General features: G+C 34.1%; 1 protein-coding gene across 3 annotated transcripts in view; it reads right to left on the reverse strand.

Moving 5' to 3' along the window:
* The window catches only part of LOC108978274 (laccase-5), a 116,272-nt gene that overhangs the window by 27,370 nt on the left and 65,950 nt on the right, over positions 1–22,952 (reverse strand). For all 3 annotated transcript variants that reach the window (XM_018948448.1, XM_018948447.1, XM_018948446.1), the window contains exon 3: positions 1,439–1,889. In XM_018948448.1, coding sequence (XP_018803993.1) covers positions 1,439–1,889 — 451 coding nt within the window. The remainder of the gene's footprint in view (positions 1–1,438; positions 1,890–22,952) is intronic.

The following is a 22,952-nucleotide window of genomic DNA, read 5'->3' on the forward strand; positions in this document are numbered from 1 at the left end:
TTATCTTTATCTTTATCTTTATCTTTATATTTATCTTTATCTTTATCTTTATCTTTATCTTTATCTTTATCTTTATCTTTATCTTTATCTTCATCTTTTTCTGTTCATTTATATATATTTTTCTGTGTTTCTACAACAACAACATACCGATTTTCTTGATAAATTTCAAAGCACTAAAACCTACATAAACAGAAAATCTCTCTCTTTAGTAAGTTACAAAATTTCCGCTAGGGTCACTTCTCAACTTGCGAATACTCTTACTTTTTACATTTCCACATTGTAACAACAACAACCAAGTTGTCATGCATTCTTGTGCGGCGCCATATAACTGCGATTATCACGGCATGCCAATAAATTTGCTGCTGCGCTGGTGTGTCTATATGTCATTATTGCACGCATGCGTGTACATGTATGCATACATATATGTGCATGAAAGTATGCAAATTGCAGCATCGATTTATCTTACTTATTTGTATTGCTTTTACTTTGCGCATTTGCTTTTGCTTTTGCTTTTCTAACACAAAGCTTTTGCAACGTTCGTGCCACTATGCTGCAGTGCAAGTCGCTGGGACTAGTTTTTAATCTGCTGCGAACGCTACTTTGGCTGTTGTTGTTGTGCCGTTCGTTATTGGTGCTATGCGTTTGGAGTCTTTTGAATCGGCGGCGTATAAGATGCCTTGCCGATTTATTTGTTAGTTTTGTGAGACTCGCGCTATTCTTCTTGTGCTCGGCGCACTCGTAGTGTTATGGCCAGCAACAAGACAAGTAAATAAACTTTAAATATCAAACTGTCATCGCTATCTAACAGAATGGTTTATGGCTTACTAACTTAGCTTACTACGTCAATTATGTGGTTGACAATTTCTTTGATGTGTTCACAAATTGCAGTTAGTTAAATGTATGTGTGCTTGTGGGTCTGAATTGTGCAGTTAGTTCCCGCGGTATGTCAGGTATTCATCATTGTTGTGACAAATATTCCGACGACGAAGATTGCTATTTCGTTTGAAATTTGTGTGAAAATTTAGGAAGATTTGATGCTATTTTTGGTTGAACTCTTTACTGCATTTTGGCGTATAAGTATTATATAATAAAAAAAATCCATTGAAGCCGAAATGACTTTCTTCTTTTTGATTGACTGCCGCAAATATATGACGTAATAAATAGTCGGAAATAGTAAATTATGTAAACGATGAGACGATTCAGTCTGCCAGATATGTCATCCTTAAGTAATAAGAAACCCTTCAAGTCTTTACTCTTAAAATAGAAGTATTTTATAAAACAAACAAATTTTTTAAAAAGAATTTCACAATTAGCGTGCTCAGTCGCCCTGAAACCAAGCCTGCTTAAAACTTAAAAACTTTCTTCTCAAACATCTAAACCAAACTTTTCAATCAAATCTAATCTTTTTTTATATGTGCAGAGTTGAGTTTTTACTTACGCGCCCAGCACGGTGTAGAATTCCATAGTGAAATGATAGTAGCAGATACGTGGTGGTTCACCCTCACGGCAGGCACGTGCGCACTCATCTGGCGCCGATAATGTCGGATTGCGCCTTAATTCGGCGGTGGCACTGGTGGAGAAATCCAAATGACGGAATGGCGATTGTGGATTGGGATCGACTACGGTGTTCGCAATAGTCGGATACCGTGCTGTATTGAATTTTGGCAAATTTCCACGCGAATTCAGATAACCACTGCCAACACTAAGCGTATTGGACAGACCGCCACCGCTACCCAGACTATTGCCATTCAAAGGCAGTGGACTGGGTACGCTGGCGCCCAATGAGGGATGTGTCTGTACGACGCCATGTGTGGCAGAGAAAAATGGTGACTCCAATGGCGATGTAGTCGCGATACGTGGTGTGAACAGCGAGCCGGCAGTCGCTTGATCTGGAAGATAAAAATGAGAATTATGTTAAAATTTGAGTTGTAATTTCGTAATCAAATATTATAGATCTTCTTTGTGTTTTGATTTTGTTTTTCGTTTTAGTATACATAGCTTTTGATTAATTGAGGTGTGTGACTTTGCTAAAATCAACCTAAATGTAGACTACAGTTTTACAATATTTTTGAATATTTAATTCGAATGGTTGCCTACATTTAGCGAATTACCTCCTTTATTTTATTACTAAAAAATGCAAACATTGAGGCTTCTATTCAACCGTAATATTGATTCTATACTAAAATAGTTCTTTAGCTTAGTTAAGCGCTCATTACTACTTGCTTAACACTTTTAATTTCTGCACAATCGAAATATTTTTTCTTTTCACTACTAACTATTAGGTATTATTTGCTAGTTCCTTTAATAACTAACAAAGTAAATCGATTTTAATGAAATCGAAAATATGCTAATACAAAGCAATAGTACGCCCATTGCTCACGACTTCCTAGCACCTCAGCGCATTAGCAGCTGGCGCATGCGCATTCAATCGCATTATTACTCACAATTTGCGTGTCATTGTCGGCGTGAAAATCAGCACGAGGCAGTTTACATAATTTCGATTCTTTTTGGAGCAGAAAATTAAGTGTCGAAAACTTTGGTGGCGCACAAAAGCAAAAATTAAAACCGATGGCATGGAGCAGAAACAAATAAACAATAGCAAATAAAATAATTGGGTTCTGCTAACAAAAGAAAAACTAAAAAGTGCAGAGAAAAATACCTTGAAGCTAAACAAATAAATTAAGAGAGTCTGCAGAGTCTACTGAAGCCACAAGCAGGCAGCGTAAGGTCCCAGAGGGCAGCGCTGAGGTTGAGCTATTTTGGGTTGGGTAGTTTGCTTGTGTGTATCATTTGTTTAGAGCTTATTTCAAGTTGAATAAGTTTAACGTTTCATTATAATTGAAAAGCAAACGCAGGCGTCGGTAATTCTTTTGATATTTCTGCGGCTTTTGAAATTAAAACCGCTAAAAAAATACAAAAATAATAATAATAAATATATAAAGGCGCAGTTATGCAAATTACTTTTATTTCCTCAAACATTTTACGATTTTATTGACACTTATTCGCCACATATTAGCAATCACTACGCATAATCAAACCACTGGCGCTGGTTAACGCCAACTCACTTCACTTTTTTAATGTTTGTTGTTATTGTGTGGGGTGAAGAAATGTTTTACTATCACTTTTATGTACAAGTTATACCAGTGTATTGTTAAGTTGTGAATATGATTTTGCTTTCACGCAAAATTAACATTACAAGAGCTTAGAAAGCAATGACATGAATGTCAAACAAAATCAAAAAAAAGCTAATAATAAACATAAAAGCAAAAACTCATACAATTTTATATATAAATTTAAACAAAGTAAGCCAAACAACAAATTAGCTACCACAAATACGCTACCACAAATACTCTACCACACATTCACACACACACTTGCTTGCCGCAACGCTTGACGAACTGCCTGATGTTTAGCATTAAATCCTTGACATTGACTGATGGAAAATGGTTATCAACGAATGGTTGCGGCTTAAAGTGTTTAGCCAGCGTCAGTGTGTTTTCCAGATTTTCCATTGCTTTGTGCTGCTTAACTTTCAGTTTCGTTGTGGCCGTCACATGCGTCTTAAACAAATACCATAATCTAACTGTAAAGTAGCATAACAAAACAAATATTATGCTATGTGTCTACAGCTGTGTAACCACAACAACTGAAACTACACTTTCCAATTTGCACACAAAGCCACATTTGCGCTTATGCGCATATATAGTAAGGCAGCCAGCCAGCGAGTATGTGTCTTAAGTCTTTTGAGTTGAATGTCAGTCAGTATTCAGCATTGTATGTGCAACACGAAAACCGGTACATAGCTGGTGTAACATAGCTGGTGTATTGTCTAGCAGAACACAGACTACGGCCACACCAACAGCAATAACACCAACAAAAACAATAACACTAGCAACAATAATAACGCTAACAACAATAATATCAACAACTGCTACCGACTGACCTTTATGGCATGCCACTAAAATAGCTAGTATTATTGTTGTTCTTCTTAACCGTTGTTTGTTTGCTGATGCTGCAACAAGCGTGTAATGCACGCTATACTTAAGCTTAAGATGGGTGCGCCTCCCTATTTGACGTTTCAGCGCATTGAGGGCGAAATACATACCTACCGACAGCTGGCAAAACAATTGCCAATCGATTGCCAGGTCGCACAAAAATGTCTGACTGCTAAGTAAAGTTTGAAAAGGCATATACTGTTGCTAATTTAATGCTACGCCGACACATGTGTGCGGTGGGGGTGTGCATGTAGTTATTGTTGTTTGTAATGTTTATGGCAGAACTTTTCAAGCATCACAGCACTTTATGGTCGCACTCATATCGTCGACGTTTAGCTGCTTCGCTGGCAAAAAGGTGACGACGGCTGAGGGCATTAAGGCCCCTTAAGACACACGCTTGAGTGCGCCACGAGCAAGTGAGAAAATAACAACAAAGCGTATGTGGAAAAGATAAGTTTGTCCATTCAGTGAGCAATCAACAAAGTGTTAGATATGTTTGTATATATGAATGTGTTTTTGAATGTATATTGTTTTTGGGCTTATGTATCCAAACACACAAACACATTTAAATGCTTAAACAAACAACGCATTAACAAAAAACTTTGTTGGGGTAACGGAAAGCTTACTAAATTGCACATTTCAACGCAATGCATGCATTAGATAATCGTAATGTTAATTAAGTGGCAATTTAAACAATTTATATGAGCAAATATTAAAATTAGTGCAGTTGGTATTTGTAGAAAAATTCAAGGTTGCGTAAATTTGCAAAAAATGTAAAAAAGAATAAAAAAAAAATAAATAAATAAAAAGCCCTTCACAGAAAAATAAGTTTCTAAAACAGAAATTTTGGTTTTAATCGGCCAGTTTGTAAAGCTGCTGTATGCTATAGTGGTGCTATTTGATCAATATATATTTAGGTTATGGCGTTGCCTTGAACAAAATTCCAAATGAAATTTCGTGAAGATATTTTGTCAATTTGAAAAAGATTTCGAGAGGTCAGCTTGTATGAGAGCTATATGATATAGAATTTCGATCTGAATAGTTTGTTCGGAGATAGTACCTTTGTCTTAAATAATTATTCATGTCAAATTTTGTGAAGATATCTTTACAAACAAAAAAGTTTTCCATACAAGGACTTGATTTTTATTGTGCATTTTGATATCGATGGTTCCGACAAGTGAGTAACTTCTCGTTTAAGAAAGAACTTTATTAGAGTTTCAAATCGATATCTCAAAAACTGACTTAGAACTAGTTCGCATGTATGCTGATAGACAAATGAACAGGGCTAAATCGACTCATCTTGTATATTATATATACATATGTACACTTTATAGGGTATGCAGCGTTTCCTTTAGGATATAAGAAACTTTGTGGCAACTGTTTGGGGTATAAAAACATTAGTACGCTGAATAGATCACTAGCTGCCAACATTCTAAAGCCCAGAGATGCTCTATGAAATAGTATCAAAAGTTACCTCGCTTACTCTTGAAAACCAAATAAATATAAAGTAACAAAAAATGTGGTTTTATCCAATGTCACTTTTACCACAGCTGTCAAGATTCATTAGTTATCAATTGCAAATTCAAGTGCAATGCGATATAAATCAATTTATGGTCTAAACCAAAGCTCTTGAACACTTTCCTCACAAGTGTGAATCTATAAAACTACCAATCAAAATGAAATAAATACCATAGTCACTCAAGTATTTTCAAAAAAAAATATGAAGGATATAAAAAAATTGGGAAACCCTATAAAAATTATAAAAACTGAAGGAAAAAAAGTTTTGAATAATATTACAATATTACAAACAATATTGTATATATATATATAAAAAATAATATAAAATATTTTCTATTAAAACTCTGTTGAACTTATTTGTAGTTCAACCATGACCACTGAGCGCGAGAAACAGATGCGGTGATAACTCAAACCAAAAACCTATAAAAAAATGCAACTCAGCGTTACGCCGAAAATCAAGACAGGACTGTAAGCAGAAATAGTGTGGTGAAGCAGATTTGATGTGACAAACAAGCGTAAATTTGCGCTAATGATTATATGCAGCCGACTTTTTTTTTGAAAATTGAATAATTCGATTCATAGCCTAAACGATTTTCACTTTCAGCGCCAACTTTATTGGCGATTTCGGAATGGGCTCTACAGTTTTACTCTGCTTTTTTATTATAACTGTTTTTTAATTTTTTTTTTTAACTTTTTTCTTATTCCCCAGTCATTCATTCATATCTTTGTCAAATGTTCAGTGGACAAATGCACATGTATATTGCCCCATTGCCGCGTCTCTCAAGCCAAACTGTGACCAATTTGTGTTACATTCGCCACTGACAAGGTTAATGTTTTTTTTGTTGTTGAAATCGTGTACTTAACGGCTTTGGCTTGCCGGTGCTATGCAGTCTGGAACGAAACCAGTGATTACCGTTTACCACTTTCAATTTCAGCAACACCACTGCAAGCCGTCTGTGTATGAAGTGGAGGAGATAATCAATTGATTGAGAGAGTGATTATGTTTAGTTGGCTAAAATGAGCGCTAGGGTATATTTATACATATGTCTTGAAGGTGTAGGTTCAAGGTTATAAATATTAAAAAGAAGCGATTTTTTTGTTTAAAAGTTTGCAAATGACTATATAAAGCAATTTATTGATTAATTTACACACTGATTGTTAAGTTAGAATTTATATTTGTCAATTCTCTTTAATTTGAACATTGATTGATTTTCCCAAGATAAGTTTGCTGTGGACAAGCACTAACCGTTTTTAATGTAGTAATCGAAAAAACAACAAGTATAATCGCAACAGAGTAGTATAATCAAGTAGAGATAAAATCATCAGGTGTTTCAACAGTTTATGAGGAATCAACATATCCTCTCATACTTTTTTCAGTTGTATTATTTTGTTGCTTTTAGCTTTTTTTTTACGAGCGAACAGGTCTAAAACACCCTGAACAGAGAAGTGACAAATCGAATAGGATTGTCGTTGCTCCTCATATTACTGAACCGATTGGATCATTATTAGTACTTGAAAGCTTATAGTCAAAATTCAACAATCAGTAGAGTGATTACTGAAATATTAAAAAAAAGTTGTAATTGTGAAAAAAATTATGTGTTCTGTATGTGTCACCTCTGTCTGTACTGATACCCAAAAATCATAAGCAGTTAATGATATTTGGATACCAGTGTAAAGGTGACACATTCGCCCCAAATATTTTTTTTTCAAAATTAAAATTTTTTGAAAAACAAGAAGTGCATATGGCGAACTATAAATATATATGTATAAGTAATTATGCACGGCCATTCTCTTTTTTATGTTTTATTGATAATTTGGTGACATATTTTAGTTAATGGTGACCAAAGGAAGTAGGTGTGCAAACACTTAAGCGCATGGCGAGTATTTTAGAACAATTTGTCAATAAATGTGGAATGCAACAACAAAATAATAGTATCAATAATTGAGTTTCGTGGAATGCAAAATATTTTTGTAGTCAATTTGACAAATTTTGTATTTTAAAAGTTGTAGCTGAGTTGAAATTAATTATAAATTTAAAGTTATTTAGTTAAATAGCTTAAAGCTGCTTAGAGTATTGAAAGGCTAATCAAAATTCGTGATATTATAAACTAATTAAATAAGTTACTTCATACTTTTAGTGACGTTTAAGCTTAGAAGTAACAAACATTTTTTAATTAAAGATGAAAAGCGCTCTGAGTTTGTTTCAAAAATAACCTTTAAATATATATATATATTACATATCACGTTGTCCGCGATGTACTCCGAAACTACTGAACCGATTTTAGTAAAATTTAGCACTTAGCAACTTAGCCAATATTGTCAACAATAATTTCACCGATTTCAAGCAATTCAACACGATTACTAGTTTCTGGACGACTTGGCCTTTGGTTGGAATCAAAACAATTTTTTTTTTAAATTTACAATCGCTTTTCATATTTGTTAGTGTAAATGTCTCGGGTTTGATCGATATAAGTAAGTAAATTGAATCATGCTCTTAAGGCTATAACTAAATCTTATACTGATGCTTCAGAGAAGAAGCAAATTGGCTTTGAGGGTTAAGACTAGAAGTGTGATATGTAAGCGAGCAGTCCACTCAACGAAGAAACTTGTTTATTTTGAAAACTTTTGGAAACCATTATTAATTATTACTTGCATGCAATGATTAACGTACTTTTTTTTTACATTATATAAATCTTTTTTTTATTTTATTTTTCCGAAGATCACAATAGAAATGCCTCGAACTGAGGTCAACACACGAAATGAGAAGAGAAGAAGAAACTGCAGCAACGAAACCTTTCAATCAAATTTCACATCGCAACCACGCAATCGTCATTAAAATTTTAATTGTGTCTTATACGCGCACACGTCGCTCTACATTTTACGCTAATTTGAAAGCAATCAAATCGTCTACATTTACATACCTTACCACACAGCGGTACGAAAATAAAAAACGAAGAGAATAAGCAAAACGCTAAAGTAATAACAACATTGCTTCCGAATGACATTAAAAATACTCGTAAATTTCAATTGTACAAGCTCGTAAATTACAGTTGACACTAACAAGTAAACATACAAGCATGCTGTTTATGGTTTTTTTTTGATTTTCTTTGGGCAGCAGCCGTTTGCAGCAAACCGAAAAGCGCATCAGCTGCGTTGGCGAACGTGACGTGCCTGCAAATTGGTCACAAAAGGCTAAAGTTTCTTTTCAATTGAGCTGGAAATGTGGTAATGATTAGCTTCAGTGCGGTCTGTGCATATATTATATATAGATGGACTTTTTTTGTATATCTTTTGAGAAAGATTTTTTTATGGCTTTGTCACATTTCTGCTTCCGTTCCTAAGATTAATTTTTTTACTGTGAAGTCGATTGCCATATAAAACATCGACATATTTTTTTAAAGCGGTAAACTTTTTTTGGACATTGTTGATACAGAATAAGAAGTCTTGTATCTACGAAGCATACGCCTTTTTTCTTTTTTTTTCTAAATAAGAATATTGACACGTGCATCATTTAAGCGCAAAGATACGATTCCTTTTGAATGTTGACACGATACACATGAGCAGTACATACGATACGTTTATGATAACCAAATTAAATTTATTTAAAAAGAAACAATTAATAAAGAAAATACAAATATAAATTAATGTAATTTACAACAGTCGACCTGACTTCAATGGTTGTTGCTCTTCGACTTCTCTTCGACAACTCACACCGAGTCGCCTTTTCGGTCGTAATTCAATATACATATTAAGGATAACATGTCTTTTTGATATTATATTTTTAAATTCAATGTAACTGAAATTAGACTTTAGATCAAACATAAGGTCACCTTCGAAAGGTTAATGTATTTTTTGGAAGATTCTGTTAGATTTTGCAGGCATTTCTATGCTCTTTATTGCCCTCATGGAAAAATTGATATAAAAAAAAAAAAATAATAAAAAAATTGTAATAATCATACATGTTTTAGGCTGAAATTTTTGGACCGAAGGTCATTAAGGATAGTTTCACGGTTTGTCTAACATTTGTATAAAAAGTGATCATAAACAAGGTTGCCAACAAAAAGTTATAAAAAATCGCTTTGTTGCTACTGCTCTCTCAACGGTTTTAAGATCAGCGAAGCGAAGATAATTCTGCTCGAAAGTGTTAGCATTGAAAATATAGAGAGATAATCAGCTTTTCACATGGATGAACTCAATACATTCAAGATGAAGGCCACTAATTCATAGCAAGATGTCTCAAGAAAATGCAGATCGAAAGCATATACATTTAAGTGTTTGTCAGTGCGGCTCATACCCGCAATTTGGGTGTTTGTCGAAGTATGTCTAATATGTATGGAAAGAGATGAGGTGGGTAGATTGAGGCATTTCTCGTCCATTGTGCATTGTCCATTGTGCATACCTTGCAAGATTTTATGGTTTTCGTGTGATGGAGAGCTCTAAAAAGATCACACTTGGAAAGAAAATCGCGAGAGTTCAACAGGCGGGTCCACTGCATGAATATCACTTAACGCCATCCTGTAATTATTGCCCGTGGACATCGCCGGAAGGTATATGACTGCGAAAGATGCCGTTGGAGGAGAGGACCAGTAAGGTGATTAACGAATGAAATCACGTCTCTCCCTAGTTGTGGGGCTTTTAACGGGCCATTGTCCTATTGACATCCACGCAGTAAGGCTGGAAATCCTACCAGAGGCCACCTGCAGAAGCTGCATGGAAAAAGATGAGGTGGAAACAACTCAACACTCCTTTTTTAAATGTGAAAATTTGTATTGGCTACTAAGCGTTTTGGTAATTTATAGTTCGAACACAGCAGTTCTTCTCTTCTCTGGCATCATAAAGGAGTGCATGTAGTAGTCCACGTACGACCATTGATCAACCATCTAATCTAATCTAAAGTAACCTTGTCAGCAAGAAATAATCTGAGCCGGGCAAACCGCCATACATTTATTGGGATAATGAGAGGGAATCAAATAACTTATGTAGAGAATAGGACTTGGGATACTGGTATAGATTTGAAGGAGCGCTTTGAAAAGTGATAATAAAGTTTGTGACAAAAAAAATTTTTTTTTTATTTCAAAAAAGTATTTAATCAAGAATTTCACAATTACTAAAATTTGACTACATTTTACATATTGCCGGACTTATTTAAATATCTTGATTTAGCAAAATGAAAAGTGAAAGCTTAGCAAACACGATTTTTTGCATTGAAAAATACAATCAGAAACCACTTTTATTAAAAGTAAAAAGTGGAAAATGAAAGAAAAATTTACGCTTTAATCAAGAGAGCATTCAAACACACTCACATACACGCGCATTTGATCACTCATGTCTTTTAATCTATCAGGTTTAGCCGCTTGTGCGTGTACAGGTGGTCAGGCGAACAGCAGGCAGGAGGTCACAAACGAGCCATGTCAAGCAGGGCAGTTAATAGTCGATTACACCGTCAATGGCCTAACAATTTGACCAGGCAAAAAAAATATCTAGACAGTTTTGTATGAGAGTGAAGTGATTTCTATTATCCAAATGAAATGTAAGACACATATGCATTTTTAAGTAATTACACATATATATTTAGTTCAATCTGTTTAGACGAGCGCCAGCCTTCAACTTGATTTACCGCATACAGAAGAGCAAGTTGAAAATCTCACATCCGCGCCACGTTTGCGCTATCAGTTAATAGAGTTATACCCAATCATTAAGTCGGCGAGCATGGCACGAAAATGAAACCCAATGTTGAGATACTTTCTTACATCCCCAAAAATTGCCCGCTTTTTTGACAGCTGTTTAAGTGCGCTATTTAAGCCACTTCTTACGGTTTTCTGCCAAGTGGAAAATTGCTTTGACTTGGCTCTAGTGCCAGCAGTTTCAAGGTTAAAATAAATTTCGTATTTCGCCTAAATACTTGAAGTGAAGGCATGAAAGTGAAAATTCAGCGGTTCGCCCTTTGATATCTTTATGGTAGTGTGTGTGTGTGTATGTATTGGATTGAACTTGAACGCTGCCACTATTAAAAAGGCTTAAGTGATCAATTATGGCTTCATTTAAAATGCAATTTAGCTAGACATTTTTATAGCTTTTTTTACACAGGTCAATCAATCAAAGGCGAAAATTGTGTGAAATTAACTGTACCATAAAGCATAATAACTATGGCTGTATATAAGTACGGTAACGGGTGATTCACGTAGATTTACTTTTTTCAGAAGCTTTTCTTTGACAGATCACGTGTTACGCATTGCTTCGCTTTTTGGGTTCTGGGAAAGTTTCAAGAAGATCCGACGTTTTCGAGCTAAATTTTGTTCGCTGATGAGAGGCATTACTGGCTCAATGGGTATGTAAACAAAAAAAAAATAAAAAATAAAAAAAAAAAAAAAAATTGGCGCATTTGGGTCGAAGAGTAACCTCAAGAAATTCAAGAGTTGCCATTTCACCAAGTAAAAACAACGGTTTGGTGTGGCTTGTGGGGCAGTAAAATCACCGATCTATACTTCTTGAAGAACGTAGCCGCTAATGGCGACTTCAATCGAGTCATGATAACCGATTTATGATGACTGAAATTGAAGCTCTTGATCTCGGCGATATTTGCTTTCAACAAGAAGAAGAGAAGTGTCGCCTCTCACACGTCGCATCGATCAATACATTTAGTGAGAGAACCCTTCGGTGAGCAGGTGGTTTCATATTCTTGACCGATCTATTGTCCACCAAGATCGTGTGATATAACACCAGTAGACCTTTTCCTGGTGGGGTACGTTATGTCTAAAGTCTACGCGAACAACCCCACTTCGATTTAGGCCTTGGAGCAAAACTTTACGCTTGATATTTACCAGTTAGCAGTAGAAAGGCTCGAACGGGTCATCGAAAATTGAACTCAACGGATTGACTGTCTGAGAGGTAGCTGCGGCAAACAGTTTAAAAAGATAATCTTCAAAAAATAAATGCTAAAGAATGTTCTTTCTGTGTTTGTTTTCTTTTAAAATGTAGGGAACGTTTTTGTGGATTACCCAATATATATTAATATAGGCTGATCGATGTTTTATGTTGATATATCAAACCATACAATTTTTGGATGGCAATACCCTGTACAACAGAGGAGGCGATGAAGAACGAGCCAACCGTCACACTAGGCTTGATTTCCGTTGAGACAAGCGACGGTTTTAGAAATAAAAAAGGAGCTCTCAGACCAAGAAAAGAGGTTATGTTATCCTTACAATATTTTCTTGTACAGTTTATATGGACCTGTCTGAGTCACATTTGATCAGATGATACACTTTCAAGCTAGCTTTCATATATTTAGTGGATATTATTATTTTTAAAATTATTTTAGATACACTCTCTTGTTACTGAAGTAATATCTAGTAACCCTTTTCCCATATAAAATGAAACAAAATTTTAAAATAATTTCACCAGTTTAAAAACGCTGGAATGTAGTCAAATTAACGGAATTGAGAAAACCAACTACTTTTTTGGACCATAGCATTTAAAATAACTGCCAGACAATGCATTTACTTGTACAACGTATTTTATTTGAGCTTTCGCATAACTAAAGGCATTTCCTCAAATTGAGCCTTCACCAGGTCGGCGCGATAGAAGCGCAGCACTTCCAGCTGCGTACAATTGTGCATTGGTTTCACTTTCGCTACCCAGCGATTAACCACCGATGATTAGAAAAGCCTAAAACATGCCTCCAGCAACTTGTTAAATAGCTGTTGAAGTACACAATGGGGAGGAGAGCTGCGCTAATGAAGTTACAAAAGTAGCAAATACACATTATATACTATACATACTCTATATATACAAATATATATATATAGGCATATCCCGCTGGAATGGTTTTCTACTGCCCAGGGCCTCATATTCTATTGCTGTATCTCATTTCATTTTCATGCCTATTTGCAACGCTTCGTTATATTTCGATTTAGTCGGCCGGCTTTTGGCCACTCGGTCACCAAGCGCGCTGAACGTCGCGTTTACATTGTTGCTTGCTTGGGTTGCTGCTTTGCTATGCGGCAGTAAAAATGCTGCGAAGTCCATGGTTTTTGCGATTTATCGTTATATGCGTTTGGCTATGTGAACGCTCGCCCAGCGTGCTGACATAGTGATTCAGTGTCTCGCTGTATTTTTAGTTTATTTGTTGTTGTTTTCGGCTGCGAACTGCTGTCCCAGTAAACCAATTTTGGTTGTGTGTTTGAATGCAGTGTCTGTGCCTTGGTTCAGTGTTTGGCATTCGCGCATGTGCTGTAGCTGGTGCACGGTGTGCAACGCATGCGCATACTTTCAACACTTTGCTGCACCCTTCCGTCACTTTGTCACTTAATGTGCATGTGAATTATGTCATTGTAGCAGCTGTGGCATGTTTTTCACCTTTTTCTTTGCATTTAAATTTGATTTTTTTTAATTTCCTTGCACTTGTCTTTTTAAAAGCTTGTCGTTTGTGCTTGGATTTAGTTTTATTTCTTTTTTACATTTGTTGTTATTTTTATTGCCGACACTTGCTGCTGGATAAAACTTATTTAGCTTATTGACGCACACCGCTGTGCTTTTTGTTGTAAAAATGTTTTTTTTTTGTTGTAAAAATGAAAGTGTGTGCTATGACAAACATATATATATATATATATATATATATATATATACAAATTATTTGCAATAACATATTTTTTAACTTTGAACTATACACCGTTACGTTGTTACGTATGCAAAATAGTCGTGCTTGTTCTGACTTTTGCACTGATATCCATACTGTTGCTGTTATTTCTACACTTTAATGTCTTTTGCATTGCAAATATTTTATGTCCATGTGGAATTTGAAAGCGCGCATGATATTAGAGCAGTTAAGTTTGTATTGTTCTTATTGCCTGCTGTCAACTCATTGGTCATGATTAGGTTCGTGTCTTAAGTCTTTTGTGTAATGAGGTGGAACTTGAAGGGTTATTAAAGTATTCAACTAATTTACATTAATCGAGCAGTATTTGTCAACGACGAATAAATAGTGTGAGCTATTTAAATAATAAAGTACTTATTAATTATTTAATTTGCCTGTTAGTTTGTATTAATTCTTCTGTGTGTGGGAAAATTTACTTCGCTAATTATTCGGGACTAGTCTCTCAGTTACTAGTTTTTGATATACCGATTTGAAATTTCGCACACGTAATTTTCTTCTGAAGAAGCGGCTGATTTGCTGGAACCGCCTATATCGGGCCACCATATGCTATAGCTGCATTGAAATTGAACGACCGGAATCAAGTGTTTGTATAGAAAATTTTTTTAATTGAGAATATATCTTCACGAAATGCAGCACGGATATATATTGTATAAGGTAGTTGTATAGTCTCCTAAGAAATTGTTCAGATCGGACAATTATATTATATAGTTGCTATAGAAAATCAAGTTGTTCTATGGAAATATTTTTATTATTGAACCATATGTAAGGTTTTCTTGATTTTTATATTAAATAAGTGTAAGTGTTCTTCATAATTAATAATAGCTCAGAATATGAACATATATCAAATAAATATACGACTACAATTGTCTAAAGACCAAGGGTTGAAAGTAGCACACCATCCCCAGATACTTCATCGATAATTCCTTTGACCAGCATAAAATATATATTTCTTGATAAGGCATTGGAAAGAATTCCTAAAGGTCACCTAAAGGTTTTTCGTAACATTAATCAGTGTTTTTTATAGAAAAATGCAGATGAAAACATCTGAAGATTTCAGAGACGGGCGACAAAACAATCCACAGGAATCTATAACATATATTACTATTTCGATAAAAAGCAATTGTTTGAAAAAGTCAGCGCAAAAATATTTTGGCTTAAATAAACTTTTACGCAAGAATTTTGAATTAAAAAAAAATTTTTTTTCAAAATCTTGTTTGTGAATTTTTTGAAACTTTTCATGCAGAAAATATTTTAAGAAACTTTTTACCCTTCATCACGGATGTGTAAATCGTGTAAAATCACAAACTTATAACCCAAACAGCGAATAGTAAAATTTTCACTAAAATAATCTCCAGCGCAGGCGCAGCAATCGTGTTATGGCAGCTGAGCATCGTTTCACAAATAAATTGGCAAGCAAACACAAACTGTTGGCGCCCACGCCCAATTGAGCGCAATACAAATTTCATTCAAAGTTGTGTGATAATCTGATTGTATGGTACAGAAAACATAGGATATAACCATACCCGCATTGCACCTCTAAATAACGTTTACAACCAGCACACACACACACACACACACACACATATATATATATATGTATTGTATATAGAACGTTATTTATGTGACTGTGCAGACGCCGCTATTGCATGGTCGTAAAAATATACTGACGTTTATGTGGATATATACTCAGAAATATATATTTACCTACGCTTATGAGCATATGAGTGCTGCACGTAAGATAATTTCATGTGCATTCAATATTTTTGCATATGTGTTTGTAAATAATTTTAATAATTTTTAACTCAAGAGCTATACATTTGCTTATTGCATACCTAAATTTATTATAACTGAAAAAAAATTTAATTTTTGAAATCCCATTCGTCCATATACACTTAAGATCAAATTTGACCCGGACTGGTTCATTTAAACCCCGCTTACCGAATTGATGCCATTTTTTTTCCTAGTATTAGTAAATATTCGAAGAGAAACCCTTAAATAAAATATTTTCTTGTATTTAGCTTTAAACGAAATTTTTCTGGTATATACTTTTAGATGAGATATAAAATAAATATCTTTAATTATATTTCTAACTGTTCTTATTGACACCGTTATGTTGCAATTTAATTACCACAAAACTAGTTTAAGTTTGCACCCAAGCGCTAATGTGCATAACCACATACTGAAAACTAAAAATCACATCCTGAAACCTAAGAATCTGAAGACTGCATATACACATACATATGTGTGTGTGTATATAACTGCTGGTATAGAAACAATAGGTAATCAGCGCAGTGCAAACGAGAATATAATCATTTGTCCGTTGTTAAAGGGCGCCACACTCAAATTAGTACGCCTCTACAATAAATGCACTCGTGTGTGATTTCCGCAGCCGCATACGCCATGTCGCACCACATAGACAATGAGTTTGATTGTTATTGCCGGCATGGGCGGACACAATAGTTGCTGAAGTGTAGAGTTTGCACAGAAATTGGCGAGTGGTGCATGCGCGCCGTTACACCAAGAAGCATGCCACATGCATACATACATATGTATATGTTGCAATGTTAACTAAAACATTGTTGCAGCTGACACATGGAAGCAAAGGCACGATGGCGAGCACTTAGCGATGCATGTGAGGGAAGTAGGTTGTAGTAGCTGATGTTGCAGCTATGTACATATAAAGAGCAGCAAATGAGTATGTCTGTATGTGCGCGTATTTGCATGTGAACTCGAACTTATTGCACAATTTACGGTAACAATGTAAATCCATGACATTCTTACACTAACATATTCGTGTATATATAAAATAAATATACGCTTGTTGTTGTTTATATTTGTGTTGCAGCGCATGCAATCAGGCCGAAAGATCTCAAACTGCTGATAAACAAATTACTTTAAGCTTCTGTAAATTTTATAGCTCACGTCGGCTTCGTTTTTTGTACGGCTACTAAAAACTTTGTTGTTTTTGTTACACAAACATTATCCGCTAAATTAATTTTTCATGTACAGTTCAAACGGTTTTGTAACAATACAGGGTGGTTACATGGTTAAGTGCAATTTCGCCCGCAGATTGCTTCTAATAATGTGCAGCTGTTAAAAATTAGTTTTTTTTACACACAATAGTGTGTATTATAAGCCGCTCTCATCTATTATCATATGAGTTGCCAACTTGATTAAAATTGAGAAACAAAAAATTATTTTATCATTATTAAAGATATTATCAAATAAGTGTAAGCACACGATAATTATATTATACACATTTTGAATTTTTTAAACAGAGTTGCCAGAAAAAATTAAAAAAAAAGAAATTGTTATCAAAAGTTCGATTTTCTTGCACAGTTTAAGTGGATCACTTCGTGTGGGAAATAATATGCATATTAAATTCTTTAAACAGAGCTGCCAGAAAAAATTAAAAAACATATATATTTTATTTAAAGATCGATTTTTGCTCCCAATTTAATCCAAGTCTGAAATTATTTATATATTAAGTTTTTTAAACAGAGTTACCCCAAAAATTAGAAATATTTTTTATCAAAAAATCGATTTTCTAGCCAAGTTAAAGTTGACCAGTCCGAGTCGGACATACAATAATATACATATTAAGTTCTTTAAACACAGTTGCCACAAAAAATTGAAAAAACAATTTAATTAAAAAATCGCTTTTTGGGCGCAGTTTAATTGGACCAGCCCGAGTTCGAAATTATATGCATATTAAACTAAAACAGAGTTGCCACAAAAAATTAAAAAAAAAATTTTTTTATTAAAAATCGAGTTTTGCGCCTAGTTTATGAAAATCAGTCCGAGTCGTACTTGTTTTTACTGAAATAGAAAAAGAGTAATAATAGTATCTTTAATCAAATAGGAAAAAATACATGACAAATGTATGAACCATATTTATTTTAAAAAGTTTCAGCTCTTTTTAAACCATGCTAAATAAAAAGCATTGAAAAGAACTTAAGAATGCTAAAAAATTAAATGAAAATCAAATTCGAATATTATTTTTAAAGAGTATATACATTAATATTAAATTTTTGGTCAAATGGTATAGACACTCTGTATTTTTGAACTTTTTCACATTTCAAGCAATGTACACCTGCGGCAGTTTTTGATTATTTTATTTCACTTAACACAGTTTATCTCGCATTTTTTATTGGGTGCGAGATATTTAGGAAGCAACAGACCAGTTTATCTCAAAAATTATAGGTCAACAGTAAAGTTTTGTAGATTGTGGATACATAAACTGTAAAAAGTAGCCATTAAATGCTTATAAAAATTTGAAAAACGTGCAAGCAGTCAAATGGAATGTATATGTACATTTTTAAGTTTGATATTTCAGTCATTCCTTAGCGTATTTTGGCAATCTTTCACGGTCACACGTGATCCGCCGTAGCTTATCGCATTGTCGGCTGCCGGCAAACAACTTTTACTCACATTCGACCAAAACTGTCGCTGTTCGCTCCAAAATATCGAAAATATTTTACACATATGGTCATTGTATTGATTACCGGCATTGCGTTGAAGTCAGCGATTACTTGCTCGCCGCTAATGGTAACTGGAGTGACAGCTGTCAGGCCAAAAGAAACAAACCCAATGTTTATGGCAAAGCAGGGCATTCAAGAGCTCCCAAATAAACTATAGATATGTCAGTATATACATATTTATAAATTTTGAATACTATCTAAGTTCCCGAGTATGAAGATTTAAGCTCAGTGAGAAGCAATTATAGAGGACTACGTGGTAAGATGATATTAATAAGTTAAATGGCGTCTTGGTTTCTGCCTTTGGAATTTTTGTTCAATTTGTCATGATTTTATAATTTTAATATATATTTTAAATTACGGTTGCAGTTTAGTTTGGTGAAGTTCAAAATAATTTCTTACTTCAAAAAATGAAAACAATATCTGTGGTTTCTAACATTCTGTGAAAATCGGGAAGTGATCTACAAGTTGCCTCATGCGAAACTCCATCTACTATTGTTAACATGATGATGGTAACTCTGAAAAAGTGAAAGAAATCGCGCTTGAAAGTCATCGTGTTGGCATAAGAGAATTAGCAGTGAACATCGACCCATTTCGGTTAAGCAACGTCGAATAGAAGCCGCAAAAGAAATGCTTGTCAACAAAGCTTAGGAACCAACATTCATCATTCACATAATTTCTGGTGAGAACATGTGGGTTTATGAATATATTTGAATATGTCGGTGAAATTGTCCTAAAATGTAGTAAATGGCGCTCCAAAAAATAAGCTGAAGCCGAGAAAACGAAAAATTCGATGAAAGTAGAATTAAGATGCCACACCTTGGTCTTCCATTTTGAAAGTAGTAATTAGCATTTTATTAAAGAGAATTGTAGCTTTTTTTTTTTTAAATCCGGGTTAAATTTGATCACATGTAAATTGGAAAAGAAATATCTGTTAATTGAGAGTTGGAAAAAAGTTTTTATACCACCGTTATATTAACGGGTATTGCTTTTTTTTAATTACAGGTCAAATTTCATCAGATGTTATATTCGACAAATTGAAATGAAATTTATTTTTTTTTTTGTAATTAATATGGTTATGTCAGACAGCTCTTTTGATGCACTTTCCGTCCTTTACACTGTTTTTATTTATTTTTTTTTAATTTCATAAAAATCGGTTAAGTCGTATTTCTGTTGCGTACATTTTTATAGCCACCATCAAAATCAGGGCTCAAAACTTTTGCGATAACTCAAACTCAACTGCTTATTACTTACGGATACAGTGTATTCGATTTGGGCTGTGATCTTACGTAAGATGAGAGATCATTTTGCACGTTATCAATTTACCTGAAAGTAAATAAAGTAAGAAATATTATTAATAATTGCTGAAATAATTATACTTATATGTTAATTTCAAACTTATAAATCGGATGGTAAAAATATATATTTAACAATTCATTCAATGAAATTTTAATGAAACTGTTGGGTAAATCTAGAAAATGATATATTATAATTCGGGAGCACAAAAATTTAATTTTATTTACCTTCAGAACTGTGAAATACTAAAAATTTTACACGGGTATCGCTAACCTCTACACGTATTAACAGGGTTAAAAGTGCAACAACAACAACAAATGTGTGATTTAATTAAATCTAAGTAATTGCTTTAAGCTTGTTTCATGCGAACTCTTAAGCTCAATAGTATTTAGCACAGTCAGTCAAAGGTATTTAGCGCCGAAAGCTCACATCGCCGGTGATCGAATTCATGTATATGCATGTGTGCGTTTCAGCTTGCCTTTGTCTTCCGATATTTGTACGCCAGTATGGCGCTTTACTGAGCCATAAAACCATAGCAAATGGGTGGCTAATTGCTGGGAAATAGCGCAATCGGCTAAGTCAGCTAGACAAAAGAACACAAGTGTAGAAATATCGACAACAAATACAAACGTTTGTCTCTCGCAAGAGTCTACACATATGGTAATGAATGAATTGCATATGCTCCTATAAGCTGGGCGCAGTGTGCAGTTATATATGTGTGTATAAAAAATGTGTATTACAACACCGTTTTAATTCTCAAGCTTACTACAGAACGATTTGCTATGGGAGAAGCGTTCAAAATAGCCAATCACGCGTGCAGCAACAAAAGCGTATATTTAACACACAACAGGGTGTTAGACAATTAAGCAAATTGAAAGCAAAAACAAGTAGACAGTTGTGATACCCAGTAGGAAATTTTGTTGGACGATTTTTCTGATTTTCAATTTAGATGTTTTATATTACCGTGAAAAATTTGTAATTCAGTCCCACAAATTATTTTGAGTCTGTAAAATGAGAGTGATATATAAAAAATGCGTTGAACTCTGAATTAGTTTCTGCTCTTTCACAACTCCTAGTAATCACTGTGTGAAATATTTCCCAACTATTTTTTACATTATTTTCAGGAACTTAAAATGCGTGAGCGCATTCTCCATACAAATTGTAGAGTCTAACTCTGTTGCGTTTGTTCAAGATTTTGAATTGTGGAATCTATTTCTACTGTGTTCCACAAAATTATATAATACTTTCTTAAGATTTGAAATTGTTTAGCCTATCTCTATTGCGTTCCACAAGATTATATATACTTTTTATAATTTTAAATTGTGGAATGTATCTTTCTTGCGTTCCACAAAATTATATAATAATTCTTTCAAGAGGTTTTGTAACCTTTTAAAAAATTTAGTATACCATATATCACATATAAGTTGAGTTATTAATGTGATTATAAAAAAATCAGTCAGACAATTTCGTAACGGGCATTAATACATTATACATATAAGCATGTATTTCTAAGCTAATTCTTGTATATTCCTTTGGGTGTGTTAGTTGCTTTGATTTAAATGCATAAACTCATAATTAAATCCGTTACGAATCGTATTAGTGTCGCGCGGTTAATAGGATTTCAATGCAATTAAGGTAGTGAGACTCTATATTCGCACGTACAAATAAACATATAAATAAATACAGCTATTTGACATTGTGATGTATTAGCTTAACTATTTACCTATATGTCCACAAGTGTGGAGTAAATGTTGCAACCATATACATGCATACATATGTGCTTGTAGGTGTGTGAATGTGTATAAATGTTGTGATTTCTTGATTGCTGATTTATGATGATATATTATTTATATTTCAACGTAAATTGAGGATGGGCTTGATTTCTTCAGACACCCGACCGACTATTGATCACATGAATAACTGCGGAATGCTGCACACTGAGCTAATACTTTGAGTAATGCACACATTCGCATATTCATACACGTACAAATGCAATTGCATATACTAGTTGCTTTACTTGTTGTTGCAATCGTAATGCCACTGCACTTAACGACCTTTACGGAAATTGTTTGGCTGGCTTTTTAGCCTGTGTGTTTGTTTGTATGCGCGTATGTATTTTGGTTTACTGCTTGGTTAGAATGTCTGCAAGAATTCTTTGGCATTTGCATGTGTTTATTTCGTTATTTCCAGTTTATTTGGTGGTTGCTTAAATAACGTGATTAGCTGGTTGATTTACAAAATCATGTGTATGTGTGTGTAGGTAGTTTGAGAACCGGCAATTTGGCTACATTAAATATAATCACTGTGTGAATTCGTAAATGTGGAAAATATAAACACTTCAACGCTTGAAAATTGTATGGCTAATTTTCTTCTATTAGATTAGTTCTTTGGTTTTTTTCTTCGGTTAAAATGATTTTTATTAAATTTTTAAAATTCCAAAAAATATTTCGAAACGTTACTTAAGAGGTTACATGGGTTAAAGGGTTCCAAAAAATCGATTTTTTTTGTTTTCTTATTAAATTCTACAACACCTCTACAATATTGTCCTTTCAGGTGGATCCGAGTAATACTTTCGGAAGTACAGTCTTGAGAATGTTTGGTTAGCTAGGCTAAGTGCGCCGTCTATAAACGCTTTTTTTTTATAGAAAATGTGTTTTTGAAGTCGGTTGGCAAGATTTCTCGAGAACTACTCAACCGTTTTTCTTGAAATTTTACACAGGTCTTTGAGATACAATTCTTAAAGAGTTAAATGAAGGATTTTTTTTTCGATTACAACTATATAAAGCTAAATTTTCACGGACGTTTTAAATTTTTTATGAAAATATCTGTCAAAAAACCAAGTTTCAGTTTTATTTTCTTTCATCCAAGTTTCAAGTTAAGGTTTTAACTAAAACACTATTTTTTTTATTTAGATGATCCTATGAGGAGTTGTCCTGCCAACGCGGGTTCAACTTTTTTTCGTGGAGTCACCGGAAATGTGCAACGCCATGGTCGAGTTTAAAATATGTT

This window comes from Bactrocera latifrons, unplaced genomic scaffold (assembly GCF_001853355.1).
Source record: "Bactrocera latifrons isolate USDA-ARS-PBARC rearing strain unplaced genomic scaffold, ASM185335v1 scaffold_12, whole genome shotgun sequence".
Lineage (NCBI taxonomy): Eukaryota > Metazoa > Arthropoda > Insecta > Diptera > Tephritidae > Bactrocera > Bactrocera latifrons.